This window comes from Microcebus murinus, chromosome 10, assembly GCF_040939455.1.
Source record: "Microcebus murinus isolate Inina chromosome 10, M.murinus_Inina_mat1.0, whole genome shotgun sequence".
In the NCBI taxonomy this organism is placed as follows: Eukaryota; Metazoa; Chordata; class Mammalia; order Primates; family Cheirogaleidae; genus Microcebus; species Microcebus murinus.
Window position 1 is genome coordinate 10916335 of NC_134113.1, and position 25088 is coordinate 10941422.

The window sequence follows — 25088 nt, forward strand, 5'->3', positions numbered from 1 at the left end:
TCTGGGAAACCCCTGGCTTTTCTTAGTTTTAGCTCAAATAAGGTCATTATGTTTTTAAAGTTACTTCTCCTCTGAAACAAAAAACCACATCACAACCCACACACTGCGTGGCACAGACATGGGGGGTGGGGCCCACACCCCGATAAGCTCAGCGTTTCAAAGCCCCGAGATGCACCCTCCGGTTAGCCAGAGTCCGAGGGGGCCTCTCTCCGCTCCCTGCTCTCTACAAGGCTTCGGGGCAGACTCCGGACCCCCCATGCGGCGCTGGAGCCCGGGCCTCCTCTGCCTCCCCCTCTCTTCCTGCGCTCACACCTCGGCCGTCAGCCTCCACTCTCGTTTCCTCAGACCCACCTTCCCGGTCCCTGCACCCCAAGGCCTTCGCACATGCCCGTCCCCTTTCCTCGAATCCTTTCCTCCCTCTGCTCCTCGAACTTCCCTGCTGGCCACGGTGGGCTGGGGTCTCCTCTCATGTGCGTTCCGCCCCCTAAGCCTACCACCCCAGTAGCGACAGTCCTTGCCTTATGCCAATACTGACGGCGGTGCATAAATGCCTTCACTCACTGTGTTGTCCCAGCATGCACATAGTCTCTCATTTAATCCCTCTCACCTGCTTCCAAGATAGGCATGAGTTGCCCCATTTTGCAGAGGAGGAAACACAGGTACGGGAGACCACAGGAGTTAGAGCTCAAGTGGGTAAGGGGGACACTGCTGTCCCACCCTCTGTGCCACTCCCATCCTCCTTGCTGACGGAATCCTAGTTTTGTGCAGGGCAGGCGTTTGTACCTAACACCCGACAAAATACTTGTTTTCCCAGCCGGCTTTGTAGCTGGGGTTCCAAGGTCACATAGTTCTGGCCAAAAAGACATAAGGGAAAATCAGCTGGAGAGGTGGCTTCTACGAAAGTTTTTGTTTTCTTCCATAAAAATTGACAGACCTAACTGATACTGCCCTTGGTCCTGCCCCCTCCCTGGCTTCAATACCGATGGGATGTCTGGAGCTGCAGCAGCCATCCTGTGAGCTTGAGGCCAGAGGTGTGAAGACACAAGCCAACGAGGGCTGAGAGTGGATGAGGAGAAAGGGGAAAAGGGCCTGGGCCCCGACAGCATCAGTTGGCACCTGAATTAGTGCCAGCGACTGCCTTGTTATGGGAACAAAGGAAAATGAAGCCACCTATTTGTTTATTCCTCCATTGGTTGGGCCTTCTATTACTGTTAGCTGACAGCATTTGCAACTGAGGGCTTAGGACTCCTAGCCCAGTGCTCTTTCCACCGTATCATGTACCCAGCAGGCACCGGACATGGGTGAGTCACTTGCTTCTGCTCTGCACATTGGCCGAGGGCCAGGGGCCTCGCAGACAGGAAAGAGAAACCGTGTGGGAAGTCGACGAGAATCTGTGTTGAAACAGGAAGACCTGCCGGCTGCGGGCGGGAGCTGACAACACGGTGCTCACTCCTGTGACAACAGCCACGCCCAGGGCCCGCCTAGTGCCAGGCCTGGCCGGGCTGTCAGCCTCACACTCGGCCCTTCTTGCAATGAAACCACGGCCTGGCGGGCCGGGACAGCGCCTGCTGGACAGACGGCTTCACCCACCGCCCGCTGGCCCAAGCCTGGCCGCTCGCGTCCCTTCCTCCCGAGCAGGGGCCGGGGTCCCACGGGCTCCTCCCATCCCTCACCCCAGCTCCCACTGGTCACCAGGCCCGGGCAGTTTGACCTCCCAGGACCTGCTGAATCCACGCCCTTGTCCCCACGGCTGCCCCCCTCTCTGCCTGTCCTCCGTCTTCCACTGGGGGTCCTCCTTGTGTACAAACATGCTCGGGCCACTCAGAAGCCGTGACATCCTCCTGTTGCCTTCAAACACGCTCACGCAGCCGCCAGCTCATTCGGTCACATAAGCATTCGGCAAACAGCTAAGGAGACCGGTGCCAGACCCGGGGTGTGAGGGCCAGTCAGGTGAGGGCCTGCTCTCGGGGGTCCCGGGCCAGCGGGTGGCTGCCAGTCGGCAGAGGGGGAGATGGCCCGGCTGTCGCGTGTCTCTGAGCGTTTCAAACCCACGTGCCACAGCCTTCGCCGCTCAGCAGCTGCACCGGGCTCTCAACCCAAAAGTGGGGAGCCCTTCCTGACACCTGCTACTCCCCCTTCCACTTCCAACCCATCGCCAGCTATCTCCCCCACTGTCCCCTTCCCCCCTTGCCACCACCCTGATGTCCCGGCCAGCGTTGTTTCCTCCCTGGATGGCTGCAACAGCCTCTGGCCACGGTCAGCTACTGCCACAATAATGCCGTGTGACACCCCCAAGCCTGCGTGCATTCTCACGCTCAGGGCCCGGCTCCGTGGGGCCAGCTGATTTAGGGGGGTTGGCTGGTGACTCTGCCTCAGGCTGGGGGTCGGGTGGGCTCAGCACCTGGCCGCAGCTCCAGGTCTGCCCCACCTGCTGTCAGCCTCCCGAGACCAGCGCTACCCGGAGCGGGTTCTTCCCGCGGCGGGTCACGGGAGCACAGGAGGCCAAGCTGTGGGTCGCAAACACAGTGACGGCCTCCGCTCTCGCTGCAGGTGGCAGAGCCCAGCACCACTGGGCTGGGGAGGGCAATTCCTCCCGGGGTTGGGGGACAAGGGGTATTTGCTGGGCGCCACCCCAAACCCTCACACCTCCCGGCCTGTCTCCTGGCTCCCACTCTTGCCCTTGGCCGTGGCGTTGTCTCCACAGAGCAGCCAGGGTGATCACGTGAAAACACATCAGATCGAACCACAGCCTTGTTTAACAGCCTCTATGGCATCTGGGGACATTCAGCGTGAAACCCCACCCCACCTGCGAGACCCTGCGTGATGTCGCCAGTGCCTAGCTCCCGAGCGCCCGGGTGCCCGCCCGTTCCTTGCGGGGCTCCCGCCGCGGGGCTGCTCCCAGTGTTCCCGGAGTCCCTGGCCCTTTCCACCCAGGACCTTCGCTGGGGCAGTTCCCTCCCTCCGCCCCCAGCACGTGGGCTCCCAAAGCCCCCCCACGGTCACCCACACTCTCCTCAATCACCTCCTCCCGCCTCTCTCCGCGCCGCTGTTGAGGAGCAGCCTTCCTCACTGGTTATACTTCAGCATTTGTTAAATGGGTCAGTTTGTTCAGCAAGTGCTTCCTCCTAGACTGCAAGCTCCATGACAGCAAGGACCCGAGTGCTGTGTTCGCGGTTTAACACCAAGACCCTGGTGTGTCCTGGCCCCTTAATCCTTGCTGGAAGAATGTTTGCGTTTATGCAAACGAGCCAGTGGACCAGGGATGGACTTCAGTGGAGGGAGAGAGACCGACCGACCGTTCCAGCCACCAGCGGAGCCCGCCCTTCTGGCATCCCTATCAGGTGCCAGCCGCGTGCGGACCATCGGGATGTGCCAGCCCAGCTGAGGCCCCAGGTCACTGCAGCGCCCCCGCCGTCACGTGGCAGGGAAGAGGCGCCCGCATGAGCCCAGCCAACGCAGCGAATCCCGGGCGGGGACAACATGGCAGCTCTTATAAGCCGCTGCATTTTGGGGTGGTTTGTTACACAGACACTGATGCCGAAACAATGGCTTGGGGGCTGGGATCTTCTACTCCTTTGACCTCTGACTTCCTACCCTCCATGCCCACCTCAGAGAAACACTGACCTTTGGGGACACCTGACTCCACCCAGGCCTCAGGGGGTCCGGTAGTTGGGGCCGGCTCTGGGGAGGGAAGGGCAGGTCTGGATGTCTCCAGACCCCTGGAGAGGACCCCAGGGAAGGCGAAATGAGCAGTTATCCGTATAATCCCAACCTCAATTCAATTCCGTGTTCTCGTGCTGACCACACGCCCCACACCACGCTGCGGGCAGGCGCCGGAGCCGCAGGGACCGGGGGCACCGACCCCTCCCGCGAGGCACTGGGAGGCCAGTGGGAGACCCAGACGCATCGATGCGCACCTGCCGTGTGGCTTGAGCCATGTGTCACAGAAGTATATTCAACTGAGAAGGGAAGGGACTCTGGAGTCAAGGCGCTGGGGTAGGGGTGTTTCCACCCCGAGCCGAAAGCAGCCGCCACAGTAATGAGAACAAGAAACAGAGACAGAAACTCCCATCTTCGAAGAAACTAGGAGACACCTGTAACCTCAAAGCACGAGCACTGAGAGCAGATGGCGGGGTGGTAAATGATTTAACAGAGCCCAGGGGAGCAAACCTCAGTGCCTGCGCTTACGTGGCAGGGCAGGGGAGGTGGGGTTTGGAGATGGACACGACGTGAACCAGCTGGCCTTGCAGAATCCCGGAGAGGCTCCGAACCGGGGCACCTGGACACCACTGATCGTGAGGCAGGAGGCTGAAACAAGAGGGTTGTTTGAGGTCTGTGTAAGGAACAGTCAGACACCTCCTTTCCAGGTCCTCTCCTTGGCACTACTCAGACAGTCAACTGCCCCTTCTTACCCCAGGCAGGGAGAATTCAGCCAGAATGCTCCGGACCCAGGGACACCAGCTGTGGAGCAGAGTGGGTGAGGCAGCAGAATGATTTCTGGAGATGCTGTAGATTTGATTATGCTCCTTCCCATCCATGGGAGGAATGTCTTTCCCCACTGCCCTGCTTCGGGGCTTGGGCATGTGAGTTGCTGAGGCCACTGGGATGTGCATCAGAAGGAGGGACTGCAATGTGCTTGCACCCCTGAGCATGCTCTCTTGTGCTGCCAATAAACAAATGAATTGAATTAAATTAAATAGAACATGCCCTGGACGAGCCTGCTGTTTCCAAGAGTGGAAGGAACCACTGAGCAGAGCTGCAACCTACAGACCTGCAACTTGACACAGCTCGGCCCAGTCCAGCCCAGTCTAAACCAGCTCATACCAGCTGACCTGAAGATGTGTGAGTGGACCAAGTGCTTACTGTCGTGTGCCACACAGTTTTGTGGGTATTTGTTACACAGCAATAGCTGACTGATACAGGGGGATTATGTGAAAGCCCGGATACCGAACAAAGTGACCCCAGCCCCCTTCCCTGGCCCAATTCAAGGGTGTCAGCACCTGGGCATACACTCACCCAGACAGGGAATTTGGGGATCTGGTCATCCCAGAGAGAAGTCTCACAGATGCTGCCATCTGGGTGTCCTTGACCAAAGAGCCAGCTGCCCCGCGGAGGTGCTCATCACTGCACGAGCACGGCTCCTGCGCTCCAGTCAGATTGCTGCTGCCTGACTCTGAAGCAGGAATGGATAACAAGGGTTGATTAGTTGAAGAAAGCTGTAACGTGAAAGAGTCCTGATCAAATGAGTAGGAGGAAAGGAACTGGCAAGAAACGTGGACAGTGCAGTGAGCAGAAGAAGACGTTAAAGAACCATCATTGCCATCCTTGAGGACATCAGGAAACATGTACCCACAGATGAGCACAGAATGCCACCACAAAGGAGCAATCAGAACACAGAAAAGAGCTCTTGGAAATTAAAAATATGTTGATTAAAAAGAAGATCTGGTGACGGGCACACAGAAAACCTTCACTTAAGCATTATTCAGGGAATCCATGTGACAAAAAATACCTGCACCTCCTTAATTAATATTTTGAAATAAAAATAGAAGGATTAGAAGATAAAAACAGATAATAATAATAAAAAAATCCAGGAAGTAGAACAAAATAGTAAAGGGCGAACGACAAGAAAATTAAAGGTTTAATCCAGGAGGCCCAATATTCAAGTAATAGGAGTTCCAGAAGGAAATAATAGAAAAATCTTTCTCAGAACTGAAGAACACAAATCTCCAGGTGAAAATAATCCACTTGGTGACCCACACGATGCATGAAAAAAGACCAACCAAATCACATCATCATGAAATTTCAGAAATTTGGGGATAAAGCAAAGATCCTAGAAGCTTCCAGAATAAAGGAAAAAAGTTACCTAAAGTTACACACAGTGGATTTGGAATAAGAATAGTGCTGGAAGCTGGAGACATGGATAGATGCCTTCCGTCAGCTGGGTCAACGTGATTCTCAACCTCGAATTCTATACCCAGCCCAGCTGTCAAGAAGCGTGAGAGGAGAGTTAACTATTTTCAAACATGCACACTTTCTCAGGAAGTTACTCGAAGCTATGCACCATCAAAATGAGAAAGTAAAACATCAGAAAGGAAGGCATGGAATTGAAGAAACTGGGTCTAACACAGGAAAAAGCTGTAAGGAACCCCTGATACTATGCTGTAGGGAGACTCTCAGGGTGTCGCTGGCACAGGCCTAGGGGCAGCTGGCCCAGACAAGAGGAGCTGAGCAGTCTCCAAGAAAAAATGCCCACCAAGGCTGGACTCTGGAGATTGCACTGTGAGGTTTGCATGAAGCTGTAGGAGTGTGTGGAAACCCTTAGTCCACGAAAATGATGTTTTAAAAAATGGATTTTAAAAAAACAAAAAACTAAGCAAATGAAAAAAATGAGGCAATTATTAACTCCCGGCTGAGCAGGAAATAATATTTACATTGCATTAATAACGGGCACACTGAGTATGCATCTAACGAAAGTCGCGTTGAGAGGATGGGGAGAAGGGCTGAGGTGAGAGTGTGCGAGAAATCTAGAATTCTCACTCCCTGTAATAGCAAGTCAGTAGACAAAGGGTGAAATTGAGGACTCAAGAGATAGAAAAATAAAGATGATATTTAGTAAGATGGAAGTAAATACGGAGAAATAGCTAAGAGGGTGGGGTTGCTTCTGAGACCAGGAGGGAAATTGAGGGAAATTCTGAGACCAGGAGGGAAGCAGGGCTACAAGAGGACTGCTGTTTTTTGCTGTTATAGACATTTTTAATCAGTACGGTTGTCTCCTTTTATCTGCAGTTTCACGTGCCATGGTTTTAGTCGACCATGTCCAAAATATTAAAATATATTGACACACAGAGAGAGGCCACATTCACATAACTTTTATTACAGCATATTGTTATACTTGTTCTATTTTATTATTAGTTACTGTTGTTAATCTCTTTTTTTTAAGAAATAAACCACTTCTATTTGAGAATTTAGTGTGATTAGCAATTTTTTAATTAAATGGTTTGTACTTAGGAAGATAAAGAACAAAGGAGTAAACCCTAAAGAGTCTTCATGCTAGTTCACTTCATGACACACAAAATGGTAAAAAAAAAAAAATAATCATTTAGTATTTTAAATATCACATTTTTATATTTCTAAGTATTAAATGAAAGTAATGCTGGTTGAAGTGAAGGCACCTAATAAATGTTTGTTGATTCTCAAACTGCAAGACTTTGACAAAAATAACAAATGCATCCACATGTAACTATTTTATAACAAGTGTAAATTATTTCACAGATCCTTTTAACGAACAGTATCTCATCCTTCAGAGAACAGTTCTTTAACCATTAGCAAAAGATTGCCTTCCAAAAAGAGTTTAAGGCACTGAAATAGATGCATACATATTATCAACACAATGAAACACACGAAGTTAGACTGAATGAGAGAAGTGTTTAAGAGTGTTTTTTATGTTGTTAATCTCTTACTGTGTCTAATTTATAAGTTAAATGTTATCACAGGTATGTATGTACCTTATAGGGGGAAATATAGTACATATATATAGGGCTCAGCACTCTCGGATGTTTAAGACATCCACCAGTGGTCTTGGAACATACCACCTGAGAATAAGTGGGGACTGCTATATTGGTTTTTAAAATTTACTTGCAAACAGTACTTTGATAAAATAAAAGCAAATTAAAAACAATTGCAATTACAGATAAAAAGGAAGCCCGGAGGAGAAAGCACCAGAGAATGGGAGGGCTTCGGAGAAGGCTGCCCAGAGCAGGTGATGCCTAAACCTGTTGCAGGTGAAGAGACGGACAGGGGAGCAGCCTGTGCAAAGGCCCTGGGGCGCCTGTGAGGTTCAGACCGAAGACCATAGTGCTTTACAATGAGAGGAGGGGGCGATGTGGGGAGATGCAGGCACAGGCGGGCTACCTGGGCCCCTTAGGCCGCAGCAGAGACTGAGGATTTTATTTGATGAGCACAGGCGGCCATAGGAAGTTTCTCAAGGAGGCAAATGGTGTGACTTCCACTTGTAAGAGACTCATTCTCCCTGCTGAGTAGTGGGTGAGGGTAGAAGCAGGGAACAATGAGAGGCGTAAGGGAGGCAAAGTTTTTCCTCTACCCTTTTAGGATTTCTTGCTGGGCCTAAGAATTAAACTGATATAAGACAGATTAACAAGAGAAAAGCATACGAATTTATTGACCTGTACAATGGGGGGCCCCCACCCCACAATAAACAACAACAAAGACCCAAGGAAGTGACCAGGCTATGTGCTTATACACTAGGTTGAACAAAGAATGACAATTGTGTAACTAAAAACGTAGGTTTAAAAGGTGTGTTTGTACAGATTGATCTCGGCCTTGAGGCTGGTGATAAGCATGTCTTCCCTCTTCCTGCTGCAGGCAGGGCATCCTTCACGAGGGCCTTCTAGCTCCCGCTTTCAGAAAGGAAAGGGGAGGTCAGAGCGCCCTTCTTGCACCCACTGTTCCCCAAGTGCCTTCGGTTTAAAAGAATTGATTTGCCGGCCAGGCGCGGTGGCTCACGCCTGTAATCCTAGCACTCTGGGAGGCCGAGGTGGGAGGATCGCTTGAGCTCAGGAGTTTGAGATCAGCTCGAGCAAGAGCGAGACTCTGTCTCTACTAAAAATAGAAAAAATTAGCCAGGCATGGTGGTGCTTACCTGTAGTCCCAGCTACCCAGGAGGCTGAGGCAGGAGGATCGCTTGAGCCCAGGAGTTTGAGGTTGCTGTGAGCTATGATGATACCACTGCACTCTAACCAGGGAGACAGAGTGAGACTCTGTCTCGAAAAAATAAAAAGATTTGTCAAAGTGGCTTTCGGGGTGACACACCCTGAACTCCTTCAGGGGCCTGGCCCAGAGGGACGAGAAGGGAGGGAGCTGCAGGTAGAGGCTCTAAGGCCCGGTGCTGGGGGCGGAGGACAAGCTGACAGCATTTCCTTTATTTAACCTTCACAGGCAGCCCCTGGGCTGTGTGGCCAGGTGGGGAAGAGCAAAACTGAAGTTCCGGGAGGGGGTTTCATGAAGTCACGCTACTCGACAAGGGTGGGGGCAGAACTGGGGCTGGAACTCCCTGCCCAGCCTTCCAGCCCATCCCCCAACCGACCCACGAGAACCAGTGAACAAATGGAAGAGGCTGGGGTACCTGGAGCACAGGGAAACTGCAGGGAGGAGGCTGGGCCTGGCGGCAGGGGATGGCTTCACTCTGAGCACAGTGGGGACCCCTGGGAGGGCCCTGGGCAGGGGAAGGACGGTGCCACAGAACGCCACCCTCAACCCTGAGGGGCAACTCCCAGGAGCTCCTGGGAGCCCGGGTACACCTCATAAACTTGTATTGACAGGGGACTGAGGCCTGGAGGAAGGGCCTTACCAGGTACGGGGCAGGTGGAGGGACAGCGTCCAGAGGCCAGGGGAGCCATGGGTGGAAGTGAGTGTGCCCGTGGTCCCACTGTGTGCTGCTGCAGCCAGGGTGGCACCCCCGGGAGAATTCAATTCCCAGTTCTCTGAGAACATACTATATGACAGCTCTGGGCACCTGGTGACAAGGTAGGTCCAGCCCTGGTCCCAAGGAATGGCTCACTAAGGAAAGGGGCCTAGTTGGTGCCTGGCACATAGTAGGTGTTCAACAAAGACTCATTTCCTTTTCCCTTCCTTCTCTCACTACTCTTCCCCTTCCCTCCTGGGGCAGGGATGGGCACAGTCTGGGACACGGCGGCCAGAGGGGAGGACAGGCCCGTGCTCAGGCCCCAGGGCAGAGGCTCGCGGACCAGGTGGGCAAATCTGGCCCTCAGCTTGTTTTCATGCAGCCTACAAGCTAAGAGTGGTTTCCACAGATGACCATTTGCGATTGATTTATACTAGGAAACACTAACTTTGAACTCCAATTAAGCAAAATGTCATCCCCCAAGAGAATTCTATTCTTCTCATTCGTACACCTGTATCACAAACACATCATCCTCACTTATCATCATTATCCTTGGAATTCTGTCAGTTAAAAATTAGTGGAGATTTGTTTCCTCACTGTATAATGTCTTTAATTTTGCCTCTCCACCCTCAAAGCCTAAAACGTTTATTCTTTACCCTGTCCTTGCACCCCTCACTCTGCCTGGGGCTCTAGGTTCAGCAATCCCAGGACTAATGACCCCCACCCAGGCACCCCCGTGGCATGTGTCCTGGCCAGTGTCCAGCCCGGCTGCAGGGCAGGACCGTGGACTCCCAGCCCACTGCTCGCAGGCGCCCTCAGCCCTCCTCTCAGCCCCGGCCAGCCCACACCCCACCTGGCCTCAGGACACAGCTGTCGCCCGGGGCATGTGCTGCAGTGGCTTGAGGGAGCTCGGCTGGCCACGCTCTCCTCTCCAACTCCCTGCGGGAGCCAAGGCCGGCGTGGGTGGCTGAAATCTCCTCGGTAACAGGGTCTGCCCCCAGCTCCCTCTCCCGCTCCTCCCCAACCTGCACCCCCCAGCCCACACCTGCTCTCCGGCCCTCAGCCCCTCCTCCCGCCTCCCCTGCACCCCCCTCCTTGCTGGCTCTGTGTCACCATCTGTGGCACAGTCCCTCTCTGTCACTCTCCCTGCCACCCCCTCGTTCTCCTTCCTCCCTCCTCGCTCTCCATCCCTGCCTCCCTCTGCATCTCTCCCTCTCTCTCCTCTTTTCTCCTCCTTGTCTTCTCCCTGTCAGCATCTCTCCTCACTCCCCCTCATTCTGCCTTTCCACCCACTCGCGTCCTCTCTCTCTCCTCCCCCCACCTCCGACCGACCCCCTTTCCCTCTATTTCCACTGGCTTCTCACGGCCCCTGCTCTCCTCTTTTCCTCTTCACCTTGGGGAGCTTGTCCCACCCCCACCCCAGGCCCCTGACTGCAGACCCCACATCTGGGTCCCTGCCCCCCAGGATGCATCCTGGAGATGGGGGGTGATGCACCAGGCACCGCTGGGCAGTCAAGGCCAGAGAGCAGACGGGAGAGGCGTTGTGGGCAGACGGGGCCGCCGAGGGCCCGGGAGGGGCCCTAGCCCACAAGCCATCTAGAAATGGGCACCGTTTGGGTGCCCTGGCTAGGGGTGCTCTGGGGAGCCCTGGGGACTGGGCAGCGAGGGGGGGCAGCAGAACGATAACCAGCCTGGCGGCCAGGAGGGCACCCCTCACCCCGTGGGCAGGTAAGGCGGCTGGGCCGGGTGGGGTCCTGGAGGCTGGGGTGCCGGAGCCCACTCCTGCCCAGGATGAACTCGGGGGGCTGGGGCTGGGGCTGGCAGCGGGTGAGGAGTCCCAGGGAGGCAGGAGGAGTCCTTCCCGTGACCTCTTTAGGGCTGCAGAGGCAGGGGTGTTAATCTCAGAATCTTGTGCCACAGTCCTAGGATCTCGCATCGTAGAGCAGCAGAATGTCGGAGGGGAGGAAGCCAGATGCAGCGCGGCATTGGCCCGGCTCAGCGCAGCTCTCCCAGCCCCCCCACGCGCGAGCTCAGCACGCTCATTAATCTCCACAACGCCCCCGGAGGTGAGTGCGCTTGTCTTCCTCTTAAAGGCAGGAAACCCAGGTCCTCGGGGAGAGGTGACTTGTCCAAGGTCACACAGCAATTTGGCGTCCTTACTCTGTGGCAGAGCGAAGCCCCCAACCCAGGGCTTATGGGGGGGCGTGTTCCGGGGGCCAGACCCCAGGCTTGGGGGGGAGCGAGCCAGCATCAGCCGCCGCTCTCCAGGAGAAGGCCCGGTGCAGAGGACAATCAGATGCAGAGACCACCAGGGGCCCTCAGCCTGCATTGCCAGGGCGGTCCCTGACCTTCATTTCTCCCAGCCTGGGGCCTGTTGAGAAGCCAGCGTGGCCAGGAGGTACCAATGGTTTAGGAGTAGACAGAACTGGGTTTGAATTCTGCCTTCCCACTCCCCAGCTGGTGACCTTGTGCAAGTTACTTAACCTCTCTGAGCCTCAACTTCCTTCTCTCTAAAACCCTCCTGGGCTCCATGGGGATTTCATAGTGAGTTTGAAGCCTCCACCTGGGAACAATGTCCCACCTTGGAGTGCTACTTGCTGAACTGCTTGGTTGTTCACATTTATGGTCGTTTGGGGTGGCATGCTGGGTGCTGAGGCTAAAGAAATAGATCATTCATGGTCCCTGCGTCCAAGAGCCAGCACTCCAGGGGGTGGGAGACAGGCAAATGGAGACAGCTGTTGGGTGCCTGGCATCCCGAGGGCCCGTCTGTAATTGCTGTGGGGCTTAGGGAAGCCACTCACCTTCTCTGTGCTCTGTCCCTGCTGGAACAGTCCTCCGAGGAGTCCGCCCCCAGCTTTCAGGCAAGCATGTGCCAAAGATAAACCAGACGGGAGGAAAAGTCCCTCCTTCCCGGGGATGAACTAGATTATGCACAGGATTCCAGCTCCTTAAAGAAAAGACGGCACGTAAACTGCAGGTCTGGCTTACGCGCGGAAAGCTGTGGTCGCCCTGCTCTGGCACGGTGGCCTGGTAGACTCTGAAGGGAAGACGGGCTGAGAGGAGGCCAGGAGTCTCTGTGGGGCTCAGGGGTTCTAGGAGGGGCCGTTTCAACCCTCAGCACAAAGGCGGATCTGGCTGGGTACGCTGTGTTCCTGCCAGGGCCACGTGTGTCAGCATGCTTGCTCACGTGTGTGCGTGCACACACATGCTGCACAGGCGGTGGGCTGGCCTCAGAGCTCACCCCTGGGCTTCCCTGGGGACACCTGTCCAGCTCCGTGCTCTTCTCTGGAGCCTGGAGCTCCTCCCCGCCCGCTCCGAGCCCTGGTGTGCCTTACGGGGATCTGTGCCTGGCACAGCGATGGGGGGAGCAGCAGGGGCTGGGGGAGAAGGTGGAGGGTGCTGTAGGGCCCTGGCCAAGGAGGTAGGACTCTAAGGTCCCGGGTTCCACAATTCTGGGTCTAAGAAGCACTGATTCTGGCATTATAGAATTCTAACATTCTCTGATTCAAAGACACTGAGTCTAAAACTCTGACTCTAAGATACTATGACTGTTCTAAGAAGCTAAAATTCTATTTCTCTCCCTTTAAGAGTGTGAGGCTTTGGGTCCATGGTCCTAATGGCTCAAGAGCCCAAGGGGCAGTGTGGGGAGCTAGCTGCTGGCTGGGCTCTCAAGTGGGTGCCTTCCCTATGCCTGGCCTCAGTTTGCTGCCCTGGGGAATGGGTGTGGAGGTGGGGAACGGTCATTAAGGGTCCTCCCAGATTTGCCCCTTCATAGGACAGTGTATGGTGCTGCATGTCACCAGCTTAGCCTGGAACCTGGCACAGTCGGGGCTCAGAGCAGCAGGCGGCACCGTTAGGACGCTGTAGCCCGCTGTGCGGATACTCTGTCCCCCGCCCCCGCAGTGCTGCTGTCCCAGGCTCAGGAGAGCTGACGAGGGCTTGGGGAGAGGGGTGGATTGAGGACAGTTTGGGGACGCCACCCCAGGCTCGAGGTCCCGTCTCCTCTCCCAGACCCAGGAGCAGAAAGGCGGTGCTCTGGGCCCAGCCAGCCTGAGCTGTAGTCAGGAGAAGCCGAGGCCTGGGGGTTCTTTGCCATCGTTGGCCTCCCCTGGCCTTGCAGCCCCAGGGCCTCAGGGTAGGGACAATCAGGTGGGCTCACCCGCCCAGAGTGTTTCTTTAGAGTTTGGGGGTCTCCCCTTCCCAGGAGCCTTGCACCTCAAAAGTGGAGTGTGCGCAGAGCAATGCAGGGTGCGCTGGGGGCACTTCGGGCCCAGCGCTGGCTCAGTGGGAGGGTTTGGAAGAAGGGCTTCTCCTCTGAGAGATTTCTCCCCGCCTCAGCGTTCTCTGCAGGGAGAATCAGAGGACAGCCAGAAGCCAAGGGACGGGGTGGGGTGGGGACGTTAGAAAGAAGGGGTGCGGCAGGAGGTCCAGGCCCCAGAGGCGGCTCCTGTTTTCAGGCTCCTGCTTTCCCCAGCAGGGCCTCAAATTCCACCAGGGCACTCGGTCCCCCTGGCGCTCAGGGCTGCCCGCCAGGCTCCTCTGAGTCATCCCAGCCACAGGCAGGGCGGCAGAGCTGCGCCGGTGCGAAGGTGACGCTGGGAGCGGGTGGGGGTCCAGAGCTGCGGAAGGGGGGCCGCAGTGCAGCAGGGCCGGAAGAGGCCCCTTCCTCATCCACAGGGCACTCGTCACGGGACAGATGCTGCCCAGCACCAGGGCACGCGGGGTCGCTGCGCCGCGGCACGCCCAAGACCATCTGAGATGTCCCCGGCCCGGGCAGCCTGCCCCACTGCCCAGGGATGGTGGCCGTTCTTGTCAGCGCCATCACGTGAACTATCAAGTTTTCCACCACCAGCGGCTGTCTGGGGGACAGGGGGCCTCAGCCACGCCCCCAGGTTCACAGCCACCTTTCCTGGAGGGCCTTCGGGAGGGTGCGGTGGGACGGCCCAGGCTGAGGGGGCTCCTAAGGGCTCTCGTCCCAGAGGAGGGGACACCCCTGAGCCCGTGGTTCTTAACCCCATTTGAAATCTGAGGAATTTGACACAAGCTCTGAGCTCTGCCCCCAAACGACACGGACACATTAACCTTCACCTAGACTTCCTGCTGCCCCTGGAGTTCATCTGGGGCCGGTGAAGGACCTGGGACGAGCAGCAGTGGTTTTGAGATGCGAGGGAGGAGCCCTGTTGGTGGGTGATGCACTTGCCGGGGCCCTGCCAGTCGGGGCATCGTATGTAGAAAGGGCAGGTATTGGTTTATGAATGGATGTGGCTCCGTGTCCCACACCACACACTAGCCCCATGATAGAGAGTGGTCAGTTCACCTCCCTGCGACTCGGTTTCCTCATCTGAGAAATGGGGACAGCGTCGCCTAGCCTGTGGGCTCTGCAGAACGAACGAGAGGGTGCGTGCCACCTGACCTGGGGTACGGTAGGTCTGCGAGCTCAGTGTGACGGGGCAGGGGCAGCACAGAGAAAGCCATCCTCTGTCGTGACCAGGCTGCGTCCTCCCTCCTTCAGGCCTGTAGCTGACTGCCGACCACCCTCCCCTCGGCCATGGACACCCCTGGCTATCCTTCACTGGTGCCCACGACCCCGGAGCCCGAGAACGCCTCCTCGGCCTGGCCCCTGAATGCCACCCTGGGAAACGTGTCGTCGGGCCCGAGCCCGGCTGGGCTGGCCGTCAGCGGCGTTTTGATCCCACTGGTCTACCTGGTGGTGTGCGTGGTGGGCCTGCTGGGCAACTCGCTGGTCATCTACGTGGTCCTGCGGCACACGGCCAGCCCGTCCGTCACCAACGTCTACATCCTCAACCTGGCGCTGGCTGACGAGCTCTTCATGCTGGGGCTGCCGTTCCTGGCTGCGCAGAACGCTCTGTCCTACTGGCCCTTCGGCTCCCTCATGTGCCGCCTGGTCATGGCCGTGGACGGCATCAACCAGTTCACGAGCATCTTCTGCCTCACCGTCATGAGCGTGGACCGCTACCTGGCCGTGGTGCACCCCACCCGCTCGGCCCGCTGGCGCACCGCGCCCGTGGCCCGCACCGTCAGCGCGGCCGTCTGGGTGGCCTCCGCTGTGGTGGTGCTGCCTGTGGTGGTCTTCTCGGGGGTGCCCCGCGGCATGAGCACCTGTCACATGCAGTGGCCCGAGCCGGCGGCAGCCTGGAGGGCCGGCTTCATCATCTACACGGCCGCGCTGGGCTTCTTCGGGCCGCTGCTGGTCATCTGCCTCTGCTACCTGCTCATCGTGGTGAAGGTGCGCTCGGCTGGGCGGCGGGTGTGGGCACCCTCGTGCCAGAGGCGACGGAACTCTGAGCGCAGGGTCACACGCATGGTGGTGGCCGTGGTGGCTCTCTTCGTCCTCTGCTGGATGCCCTTCTACGTGCTCAACATTGTCAACGTGGTGTGCCCGCTGCCGGAGGAGCCTGCCTTCTTCGGCCTCTACTTCCTGGTGGTGGCGCTGCCTTATGCCAACAGCTGTGCCAACCCCATCCTCTACGGCTTCCTCTCCTACCGCTTCAAGCAGGGCTTCCGCAGGGTCCTGCTGCGGCCCTCCCGCCGCGTGCGCAACCAGGAGCCCACGGTGGGGCCTCCAGAGAAGACCGAGGAGGACGAGGAAGAGTATGGGGAGGAGGGAGGGGCGCAGGGGAAGGGGAAGGAGGAGAACAGCAGGGTCAGCCAGATCACACAGCCTGGCAGCAGCGGGCAGGAGCGGCCGCCCAGCAGAGCAGCTGGCAAGGAGCGGCAGTTCCTGCCCCAGGAGCCCTCCGCTGGGGAGAAGTCCAGCACGCTGCACATCAGCTACCTGTAGGGCCCTGGGGACGGCCAGGGTGGCCCGAGGAAGCGGCAGGGGCCACGGGTGTGCCTGGGGCATGCTGCCCAAGGTGCCAGAGACCCCTGCTGAGATGTTCAGAGGCCTGGGCTCTGATCCCACTGCTGCCGGGGCTTGCTGCGTGGCCTTGGGTAGGTCGCCTCCCTCTCTGGGCCTCGTTTCCACCTCTGTGACTTAGGGATAGGCGTCAGCAGCCTGGATGAGCTCTGTCGGGCAACAGGTCTGGTGGGCATCGCCGCTGGGCTGACCTTGCTGAGCGGGGCCGGGTTAGAGGCTGAGGGTAGGCTGGCCTGCCTCCCAGAGATGAGCATCCTGGGGACCAGCCTGAATCCTGGCCCTCAGAGGCCTGGATTTCCCGGGCTCAGGGTCAGGGACACGGGAGACGCCAGGGGCTGGGCTGGAGCCCCAAACAGAAGAAAGTCTACCCTGGGGGGAGGAGAGGCTACAAGTGCTCAGGCCCCGGTCAGCCGCCCCCACCCCCACGGGATGTGAGGCCTGGGGCCGGCTGCACCCTCTCAGTTGTCCTCTGCCGGACAACTCGGGAACCTCCAGGCCCTCTTGGCCCAGTCGCTCAGAGCTGGAGCTCCTGTGCTCCTGGACACGAGGAGAGGTGAACTTTCTAGGAAGCTAATTGTGTCCAGCTTGAGGGTCCCTTACTGCCTGGGCTCTTTTGAGGCCCTGCATCTAATTTTGTACTGTAATTTTGTATTCCTTTTCTTAGAGAGGGACCCCAAGCTGCATAAGCCTAGGCCACCCAACGCCTGGCTCGGGGCCCTGTTGAGGTCGGCCACCTGATCCCTGCGGCAGGTTGCTTTGGGTCTTGCGGCTGGAATTGGGGTGGGGGCATCCCCGGATCTTTGAAGGCTTCCAAGAGCCTCCTCATGGTGGGACCTGCCCTGTTCTCTCCTGGCGACCTCTCTCCTCCCTCCTGGAGACCCAGGCAGGGACCCCTGTGGACCGGCGTGGAGAGGCAGCGTCTGAGCAGCGCTGGGAGGAGGAGGAGATAAGAGGCAGAGGAGGGAGAAGGAGCAGGAGGGAGGACGACAGGTCTGTTTCTGGGCGCCATCGGTGGCCCTGTGGGCTGAGCGTGGCCGCAGCATCTATGAACCAGCGTCGCCGCGGCCCGGCCCAGCCGACGTCAAGGAGAAGCTGCACAGCCGAGTGGGTGAGCGAGCGCTCAGGGCCGGGGAGTTCCAGGAACAAGGGTTCAGGCCTTGACAAAGGCCACATTGGGAGAGTGGGGGGCAGGCCTCCCCATCCTCTTTGTTCCTGGGGGCTGCAGGTGGGGGTGGCCCCAGGAATAGAGACAAGGGGGTCTGGAGCAGAACCATGGGGAGTAGCCACTGTCCAGGGCTGGGCCCAGCTTCCTCCCGGAGATGATCCCTTCGAGCCGTGGCAGGGCCTGCCCTGGCGAGGGTGGCACCTCTGCGATGTCCCTCCACCCCATTCCCCTGCAGAGGACGGGGGGCCCTCAGGGAAAGCACAGGGAGCAGAATTTGGGAGGCCTGGATCTTCAAACTGCCTCCGGATCCATGGCTAGCCTTGGCCTCTCTGGGCCTCAATTTATTCATCATAAGATGGGGGTAGTCATCCCAGCTTGTCTGTCTCCTGGGACTTGGGAGAGAATGAGTCATGCTGGGTAAACTGCCAGGCTCACTGCAATGAAGGCCCTCCCCACCCCCAGGCTTGGCCTGTACCCCCCGCCCCAGCTCATCAAGTGGCCTCTCTGTGTCTGCCTCTTGGGGTGTGGACACTGCAGGCCATGAGAAATGGGAAGTTGGAGGTCAGAGGCCAAGGGGCAGGGAGGCAGGGCTCAGGGACAGTGCAGGAGGGGAAGGACGTTCACAAAACCAGAGATTCCATGGAGACTGGGGGCTGGAGGCCCAGCCCTGGAATGTGGTCAGGGGTCCCCCTGAGGAGGATCTGAGCATCTGAGGGAGAAGGGACCCCTGGCATCCCAGCCTTCTCTGGCCAACCCTGCCTTCCTGACTCCTGGGCAGATGAGCAATGTCCTGCAAGGACAGTGGGGAGGCCAGTTAGGAAATCCTGCTGCTTCTGCCGCTAGCTCTTGTCAATAAAGATGGTGATACGCGACAGCATCGTGGCCTGGCCAATCTCTGCCAGACGCCGTGAGTACAGATGGGTGTGAATGTGCAGGTGTGTGTGGGCTCTGTACACCCTGGCCTCTTCATGTGTGGCCTCCCAGAGGATGTAGAAAATACCCTCAATGGGCCTGGACCCACATCCTTATAGATCTTGATCTAAAAGCAGTAGATCTCCTTCCTTCCTATTATCTAAATAGCGAATCTCATGGAAGAAAGCTGATTGGCTCCAACTGGGTCACATGGTGGTCCCCTGGGGCAATCATCAAAGACAAGGTGATAGGACGCCATGGTTGGCTAGGTATGGGTCATGTGCCTACACTGCCAGCTGGAGAGAAGGTAGGGCCTGGCCAGTAGGGTAGGGGTGGTCAGGGACAGCCCACCAATGGCAAGGGGAGGTGGGTCAGGCAGCAACGACAGCACCTGGGTGTGCTCAGTGCTCCTTGTGTGTGGCTGCCTTTACTGGCTGTGATCGTGTGTGTGAAGGTTTGTGTGAGCACAGTGCAGGATGCACAGTAGGTGCTCAGCCACATCCGAGACTGCACATGCACTGGGGCCTCACGTGGGGCAGGGGTGCATGGGGTGGGAGCAGAGGAACTGCTGGGGCCTGGGTGTGGTGTGGGAGTCACCGCCCAGCCAGGGTCCTTCCACAGGCTCCCATAGCCCCGGCTCCACCGCCACAGTGGGTGCCACTGCCTGTGCATCTCACGTGCACATGTGTGTACATGTCCTTGTCTCCCACACACGTGTGTCTGATAGCCTTGTCCCTCCCAAGGCTGGGCTATGCCTGGTGTGTCTGTTTCCAGGGCCGTGCCCATGTGGGTCTTTCCAATGAGTACCTGGAACGAATGCACAAAGGGGGCCATTGCATTTCACAATTCCAGGGTACTCCACCCTGTGACTCCAGCCTCCTTCAAAATTGTACAATGTGGTGGCCCTGAATACATGAGTGTGGGGGGATGGAGGGCGGAAGGAGCTTATATTGGGATTTGGGGCTAGAATCTGTGGGTTAGGGGCGCCTCAGGGGCTGTAGGGTGAGGGGAGGCTCTGTGGTTGTGGGCTTGAGCAGGGAGGGAGGGGTGGTGACAACCCAGCTTGCCTGACTCCTCTTCTTCAGCCATCGAAGTTGCTCATACCCAAGTCCTTACCTTGAACTTGTCTCTCAGAGGCGGTTGCCAGGCAACAGCCCATGGCCACCCAGCTTTGGACCAGGACTTTTTGTGTTAGCACCAGGATTATCAGGAGGGAGCTGGGCGTCTGCAGGGCCAGGAGCAGGGAAAGCTGAGGCCCCCAGATCTTTGGGATCCTATTCACCTAGAAGGGGTGGGGCAGATGGAGGCCAGTGTCCCATGGGAGGTGACAGCTCGGGCTCCACAGGACTCCAGACACAGAAGAAAACACAGCAAGAAGCCCAGGCTATGCTGTGGGGGCCACTGCCCTGGGGTTGTACAAGGCCCCCATCCTGCCAAGGCGTCGGGGTGCTCCCAGCACTGCTGGCAGGCTGCATGGGAGATGCAGCCCCTAATGGCCATGGGACCCACAGTCGGAGGCCTGGGCCCCACTCTGCCACAAACCTACTGTGTGGCCTTGGGCCATTTCTTTCACCTCTCTGGACATGATTCATTTAGTTAACAAAGGCTCTTCTGAGCACCAGCTGTACCCAAGGCCCTGCCACTGGCTGGGGGTACAGTAGAGGCAAACAACACAGTTCCCAAGCTCATAGTGCTCACAGCCACCACACGGTGAACGCGTCACTGTTTGTTGGGCTCACTGGGGAGGGAAAAGTGCAATGTGCTCTGGAAGCATCAGGGGGTCGGTGGGGCTGCAGCAGAGCCAAAGTCTGAGCCTAAGAGTGCCAGGCAGAGGGACCTGCACGTGCTAAGCCCCGAGCATGGAGCAGCCCAGTGAGTGAGGGAAGGAGGTAGCAGGGAGATGCTTCAGGGACACAGGCTGTGTCACACGGGCCTCCTAGGGCGTTGATCCCTGTGATGAGCTGAACTGTTCCCCCCATTCATATGCTGAAGTCCTAACTCCCAGTACCTCGGACTGTGACATTTTTGGGAAATCAGGTCATTGCAGAGGTAGGCAGTTAAGATGAGGTCATACCAGAGTAGGAAGGGTTCCTAATCCAACTTGACTGGCGTCCTTAAAAAAGGGAATATTCAGCCAGGCGCAGTGGCTCACACCTGTAATCCTAGCACTCTGGGAGGCCGAGGTGGGAGGATCGCTCAAGGTCAGGAGTTCAAAACCAGCCCGAGCAAGAGTGAGACCCCGTCTCTACTAAAAATAGAAAGAAATTAATTGGCCAACTAAAAATATATAGAAAAAATTAGCCAGGCATGGTGGCGCATGCCTGTAGTCCCAGCTACTTGGGAGGCTGAGGCAGGAGGATTGCTTGAGCCCAGGAGTTTGAGGTTGTTGGGGCTCTCACTCTGACTCAAAAAATAATAATCATAATAAAATAAAATAAAAGGGGAGATTCGGACACAGACAGGCACACAGGGAGATGTCATGTGAACATGAAGGTGAAGACCGGAGTGATGGTTTTTCGAGCCAACGACGCCAAGGATTGCCAGCAAACACCCGGATGCCAGGAGACAGCGCGGGAAGGAAGCAGCCAAGCTGACACCTTGGTCTTGGACTGTCTCGGACTGCCAGCCTCCAGAACCGGGAGAATAAATTTTTTTTTTTTTCATATAGACCTTGGAGAATGAAGAGAATAAATTTCTGTTGTTACAGTCGCCCAGTTTGTCGTACTTTGTTAAGGCACCCTAGCAGACTAACACCTGCGAAACCTGTTCCCCACCTGCGAAACAGAAATGGCAGCCCCTCCTCTCCTGGGTCTCTGGGGAGCCGTTCAGCAGCTCCTGGGTGGCCGCCAACAGCAAAAGCCGAGGGTGGAGAAGCGGGGTACAAGGCCTGTCTTCTAGAAGTCAAGGAAGGGACAGCACAGGTGAGAGGTCCAGAGGGCAGTTCCTAAGCACACAGACTCTGGGACTGCCTAGGTTTGCGTCCCGGCTCATTGGTCAGTAGCCGTTTGACTTTGAGCCAGTTAATTAACCTCTCTGTGCCTGTGTCCTCCTCCCTGAGGTGAGGATGAGAGCAGTCGTCCCTGTTGCTAGGAGGTTTAAATGAGTGAATATTTGTAGACTGCTTAGAAGAGCGGCCAGTGTGCCGGCGGTCCCGTGTAAGCGTTAAGTAGACCTGGGAAGTGCTTTCGTGGAAGCAAGCATCCCTCCGCGCTGGGCTGGGAGCCTCCCAGGAGGTGTTAGAGTCCAGCCAAGTGTGACGGGGTCAGGGGCTTGTCCACAGCAAGGTGTGGGAGACCTTCCAGGTGCTGACGACAGCTCTGATACTCATTTTACAGCTGAAGACGGTGGGGCCCAGGATGCTACGTGACTTTGCCCAGGGTTACGGCACCAGGAGCAGGACCCAAAACACTGTTTCCCCAGCCCCCAGGCCAGTGCCCATAATTTTTAAAAACTATGAAAATGGGGGCTGGGTGGACAGGAGTGATGCCGGGAAGGGGAGAGCTCTGAGGCCGCTGGTGTCAGCTCCCTGGTGGCCACCGGGCCATGGCAGACAACGCCCTCAGGGGAGACCCGACAGGCAGAGCCAGTGCCCACTGGGACCGCAGTTGCTTCTCAGAGGCCTAGCCACCCCCAGCAAGCGTTGCAGCCCTGGCACAGGCCCGCCTAGCAGACCAGGACAGTGTGCACACAGGAGGGAATGATGGGTGCACATGCGTGCACATGCTTGCACACGTGTGTGCTGAGGGTGAGGCCAGCCTTCACTGTCTCATAGGCTCAAAGAGAGTGGCCAGGGCACACTCAGTGTCCCCCAGGGTCCCAGACACCTTTGGTTCTGGCTCACGTGTGTCCCCAGAGCCCATTTCCTCTACCACCATCTTGTTCCAGGTGGGGAAACTGAGGCCCGGGGTGAAGGTGGGCTGTACCAGAGCCCTGCTGGAGAAGGACATGGCCTCTCAGCCCTTCCACCTGCTTTAATGGCCAGCAGTGTGTCAATATTTGCTATGGGAACTGCTGGTGCTACATGCTCGGCTGGGCGCAGGCCCGAGCCCGGCTAGTCGCTCCGTCTGTGACACCATGTGTGGCCTCTGAGCTCTGCCGGGACCTTCCGCCTGCTCCTCCAAAGGGAGGGTCTCTGCCCGCTCTGGCCATAATAAACAGCAGCTATGGGGGGAAGGAAACACACAGCGCCCGCTTACGTGGGCGGCCGTGGCAGTTGAGCCCTTGGCACACGCTCAGGTTCGAACCCCAGCTCCACCGCCTCTTAGCTGAGTGCCTTTGAGCCAGCCTCGGAACCTCTCCGAGACTCAGTTTCCTCATCTGTAAAATGGACTCCACACCCCATCTCACACGACTATGGCAGGACTAGGGGGCCCTGCTGCAGGGTGGCCTCCGCGAGGTCAGCTCTGTGCTCTCTGTGCCCGGCAGGGGGCGCCGCGGGACCTCAGGCCTCGCCCCCTCGCCTAGCAGCGTCCTCCCGACTGCTTGTCTCCGCGGGCCCAATTCGGCCACCCTCGGATCCGCTCGGCCTCATTCGGCTCTGCTCGGTTGTACTCGGCAGCACTCGGCCCGACTCGGCCATGCTTGGCCTTGTTCGGCTCTGCTCCCTGGCTTCGGGGAGTCGCCCCTCTTACTTTTGCTGTGGGAAGGTTTGCCCTGGCCGGCAGTCCCATCATCCTGGCTCTGCCACTAGTCGGCCGTGGGAGGGAGACAGCTGCTGGCCCCAGTGTCCCTGAGCCTCAGTTTCCCCGTCTAACAATGAATAGGGGCCTCGTCGGGGCGCAGAGGGCCTGGACGGCGCTGGCGCAGTGCTTCCCTGGGTCTCTTGGGGATTCAGTTTCCAGTCTTGTAAAATGTGATCCAGCTCGCCCGACCTGGCCTCACGCCAGTGGGATCCGGCGGGGAAACTGGATCCAGGGAGCGAAGTTCACCCGGGGCCGCTGGCTCGTCGGTGCTGGGGGGTTCTGCAGAACCGGGCTGGGGCCCTGCCCGCGGGAGGGAGCGCGGGCTGCCGGGCCGGGGAGAGGGAGGGTCCTTTTGGGCCCTCTGCCCACTTTGGGAGACGCTGGATTGGGGCGAGAAGTGAGAGGGCGGGCGCCCCGCACCCCCGCCCTCCGTTCGCTGAGACGGGGCTGGGCCGGTGCGCCGGGCGCGATGGCTGTCCCCGGCAGGTGGCGCTCGCGGTGTCCTTTGTTTAAATTGATAACTGCTTGAACAATGAGATCCGCGACTCGGGGAATCATGTTTACTGTTCTCTTTCTTTTGACAGGCATAGTTTGTTAACTACGTGAAGCACACCGTGCTTTGCAAGTGCTGACGGAATGTGCCTGTTTTCACACCTTCCGCTGACCCTGGGCTGCAGTGTGGCCAGATGGTACAGCACAGTGGCTGGGGCTTGGCTGCCAGGCAGAATCTGTGCCTGTTTCCCCCGTCTATAAAGTGGACAGAGGAGGTAATAATTGTACCTGCAGCAGAGTGTGAGTGGAAGGGTTAGATCCCAGAACAGGACCTGGTGGGAGTCAAAGCTGTCTTCCGGGAGTGAAGGTGGCCGGGGTGGCTGGAGAGATACAGGGTGCATGCCCTGCGTTCTGGGCTTGGTGACAAGGGTTCAGGCCTTCTGCCTTGGGGTCACACCTTTGCCGAGGGGAGTTACGGCAGGGCGACGAGGGCATCATGGGCCAGCTGCTCCTCCTGGCTGTGCCGTTGTCCTGAGTCCCAGGCTCCCAGCGGGCTGGGCCGTGCATGAGGAGAGTGGGCACCCCTCCCCATACGCAGGGTTTAGCCAGGGAGCAGCGCTGATGGGTGGCCAGTTCGGAGCACCCCCACTGGGGCTTCCGCCAGGCTGCTCAGATGGTCCTGGCTTCCTCATGTCCACCTGGCCCAGGGACAACAAGGCTCAAAGAGGTAAGGAAGCTTGTCTGAGGTCACACAGCTAGGAGGAGGTAGAACTGAGTCATAACCAGGGCTGGAGCTCTGCCTCCAGACCACCTGACCACTGAGGAGATCCTCAAATGGCCCGGCAAGCAAGAGCTGACCCGCAAATGGAAGAATTTTCAGGCATGGCAAAAGACAGTGGGAGCAAAAATATTGAAGTGTGATATTCCAGAGTTCTGCTCTCTTCTCTACTCTGGCCCCAGCCAGCTGCCCTGGTCCAAGGGAGACAGGGGACCCTTCTCTGGGGCACCGCATGGCTGGGAGCCAAAGGAGCTGGCCCTAGAACCTGGCGAGTCACCTGTCTTTCCAGGCCTCAGCCTCCTTACCTGTTAAATGAGATGAATGGGCTTCCCCTGCGGAGGGGCTGTTGAGTGCGGCATGGTGCGCAGTGTGGGCACACAGCTGTTCTGGACAAAACTGGTCTTGTGGTCCCAGCCTGCTTCTCCCCATCCCCCATCCATAGTCCTCTCTCTGTCCCCCTTTCCTCACAAGGTCAGGCTGTCTAAGCCCCAGGGGTCAGAGACAGCCAGGAGCTGGCTCCCTCCAGAGCTGCTGACTCAGCCCTTTCCCTCTGTGGCAGCAGGGAGGTGGCTCCCTCCCTCCGCAGCCCTGGCTCTGTGCCCTGGGAATGCTGCCTGGGACAGGGCCACGTAGCGGGCAGGGCCGGGGTGGGGCGGGCCTGCTGGTATTCACGGTGGCCACAGTCCTTCCGTCTGCTTTCCTTCCATCCCCCTTGGACCCCTGAGTAGACCTGGGCGACTCCAGGTCGGTTTGGGAAG

At 57.7% G+C, this 25088-nt stretch overlaps 1 protein-coding gene and 1 long non-coding RNA gene across 2 annotated transcripts; one reads left to right on the forward strand and one right to left on the reverse strand.

Moving 5' to 3' along the window:
* Positions 1-6938: 6938 nt before the first annotated feature.
* Positions 6939-15213, reverse strand: LOC105883743 (uncharacterized). The gene is made up of 3 exons (XR_001159897.2): positions 15126-15213; positions 12223-12368; positions 6939-8777 (listed from the first exon to the last, which is right to left on the reverse strand). It is a non-coding gene; the product is annotated as an uncharacterized LOC105883743 (long non-coding RNA).
* SSTR3 (somatostatin receptor 3) lies at positions 10560-18852 on the forward strand. The gene is made up of 3 exons (XM_012787147.2): positions 10560-11149; positions 11342-11487; positions 14934-18852. The coding sequence occupies exon 3, from the start codon at positions 14970-14972 to the stop codon at positions 16221-16223; it is 1254 nt and encodes a 417-aa protein (XP_012642601.2). The 5' UTR covers positions 10560-11149; positions 11342-11487; positions 14934-14969; the 3' UTR covers positions 16224-18852.
* The last annotated feature ends 6236 nt before the right edge of the window (positions 18853-25088 follow it).

Excerpts from the sequence above, each read along its gene's own strand:
- SSTR3 (XM_012787147.2), top strand. The coding sequence starts at position 14,970 with ATGGACACCCCTGGCTATCCTTCACTGGTGCCCACGACCCCGGAGCCC.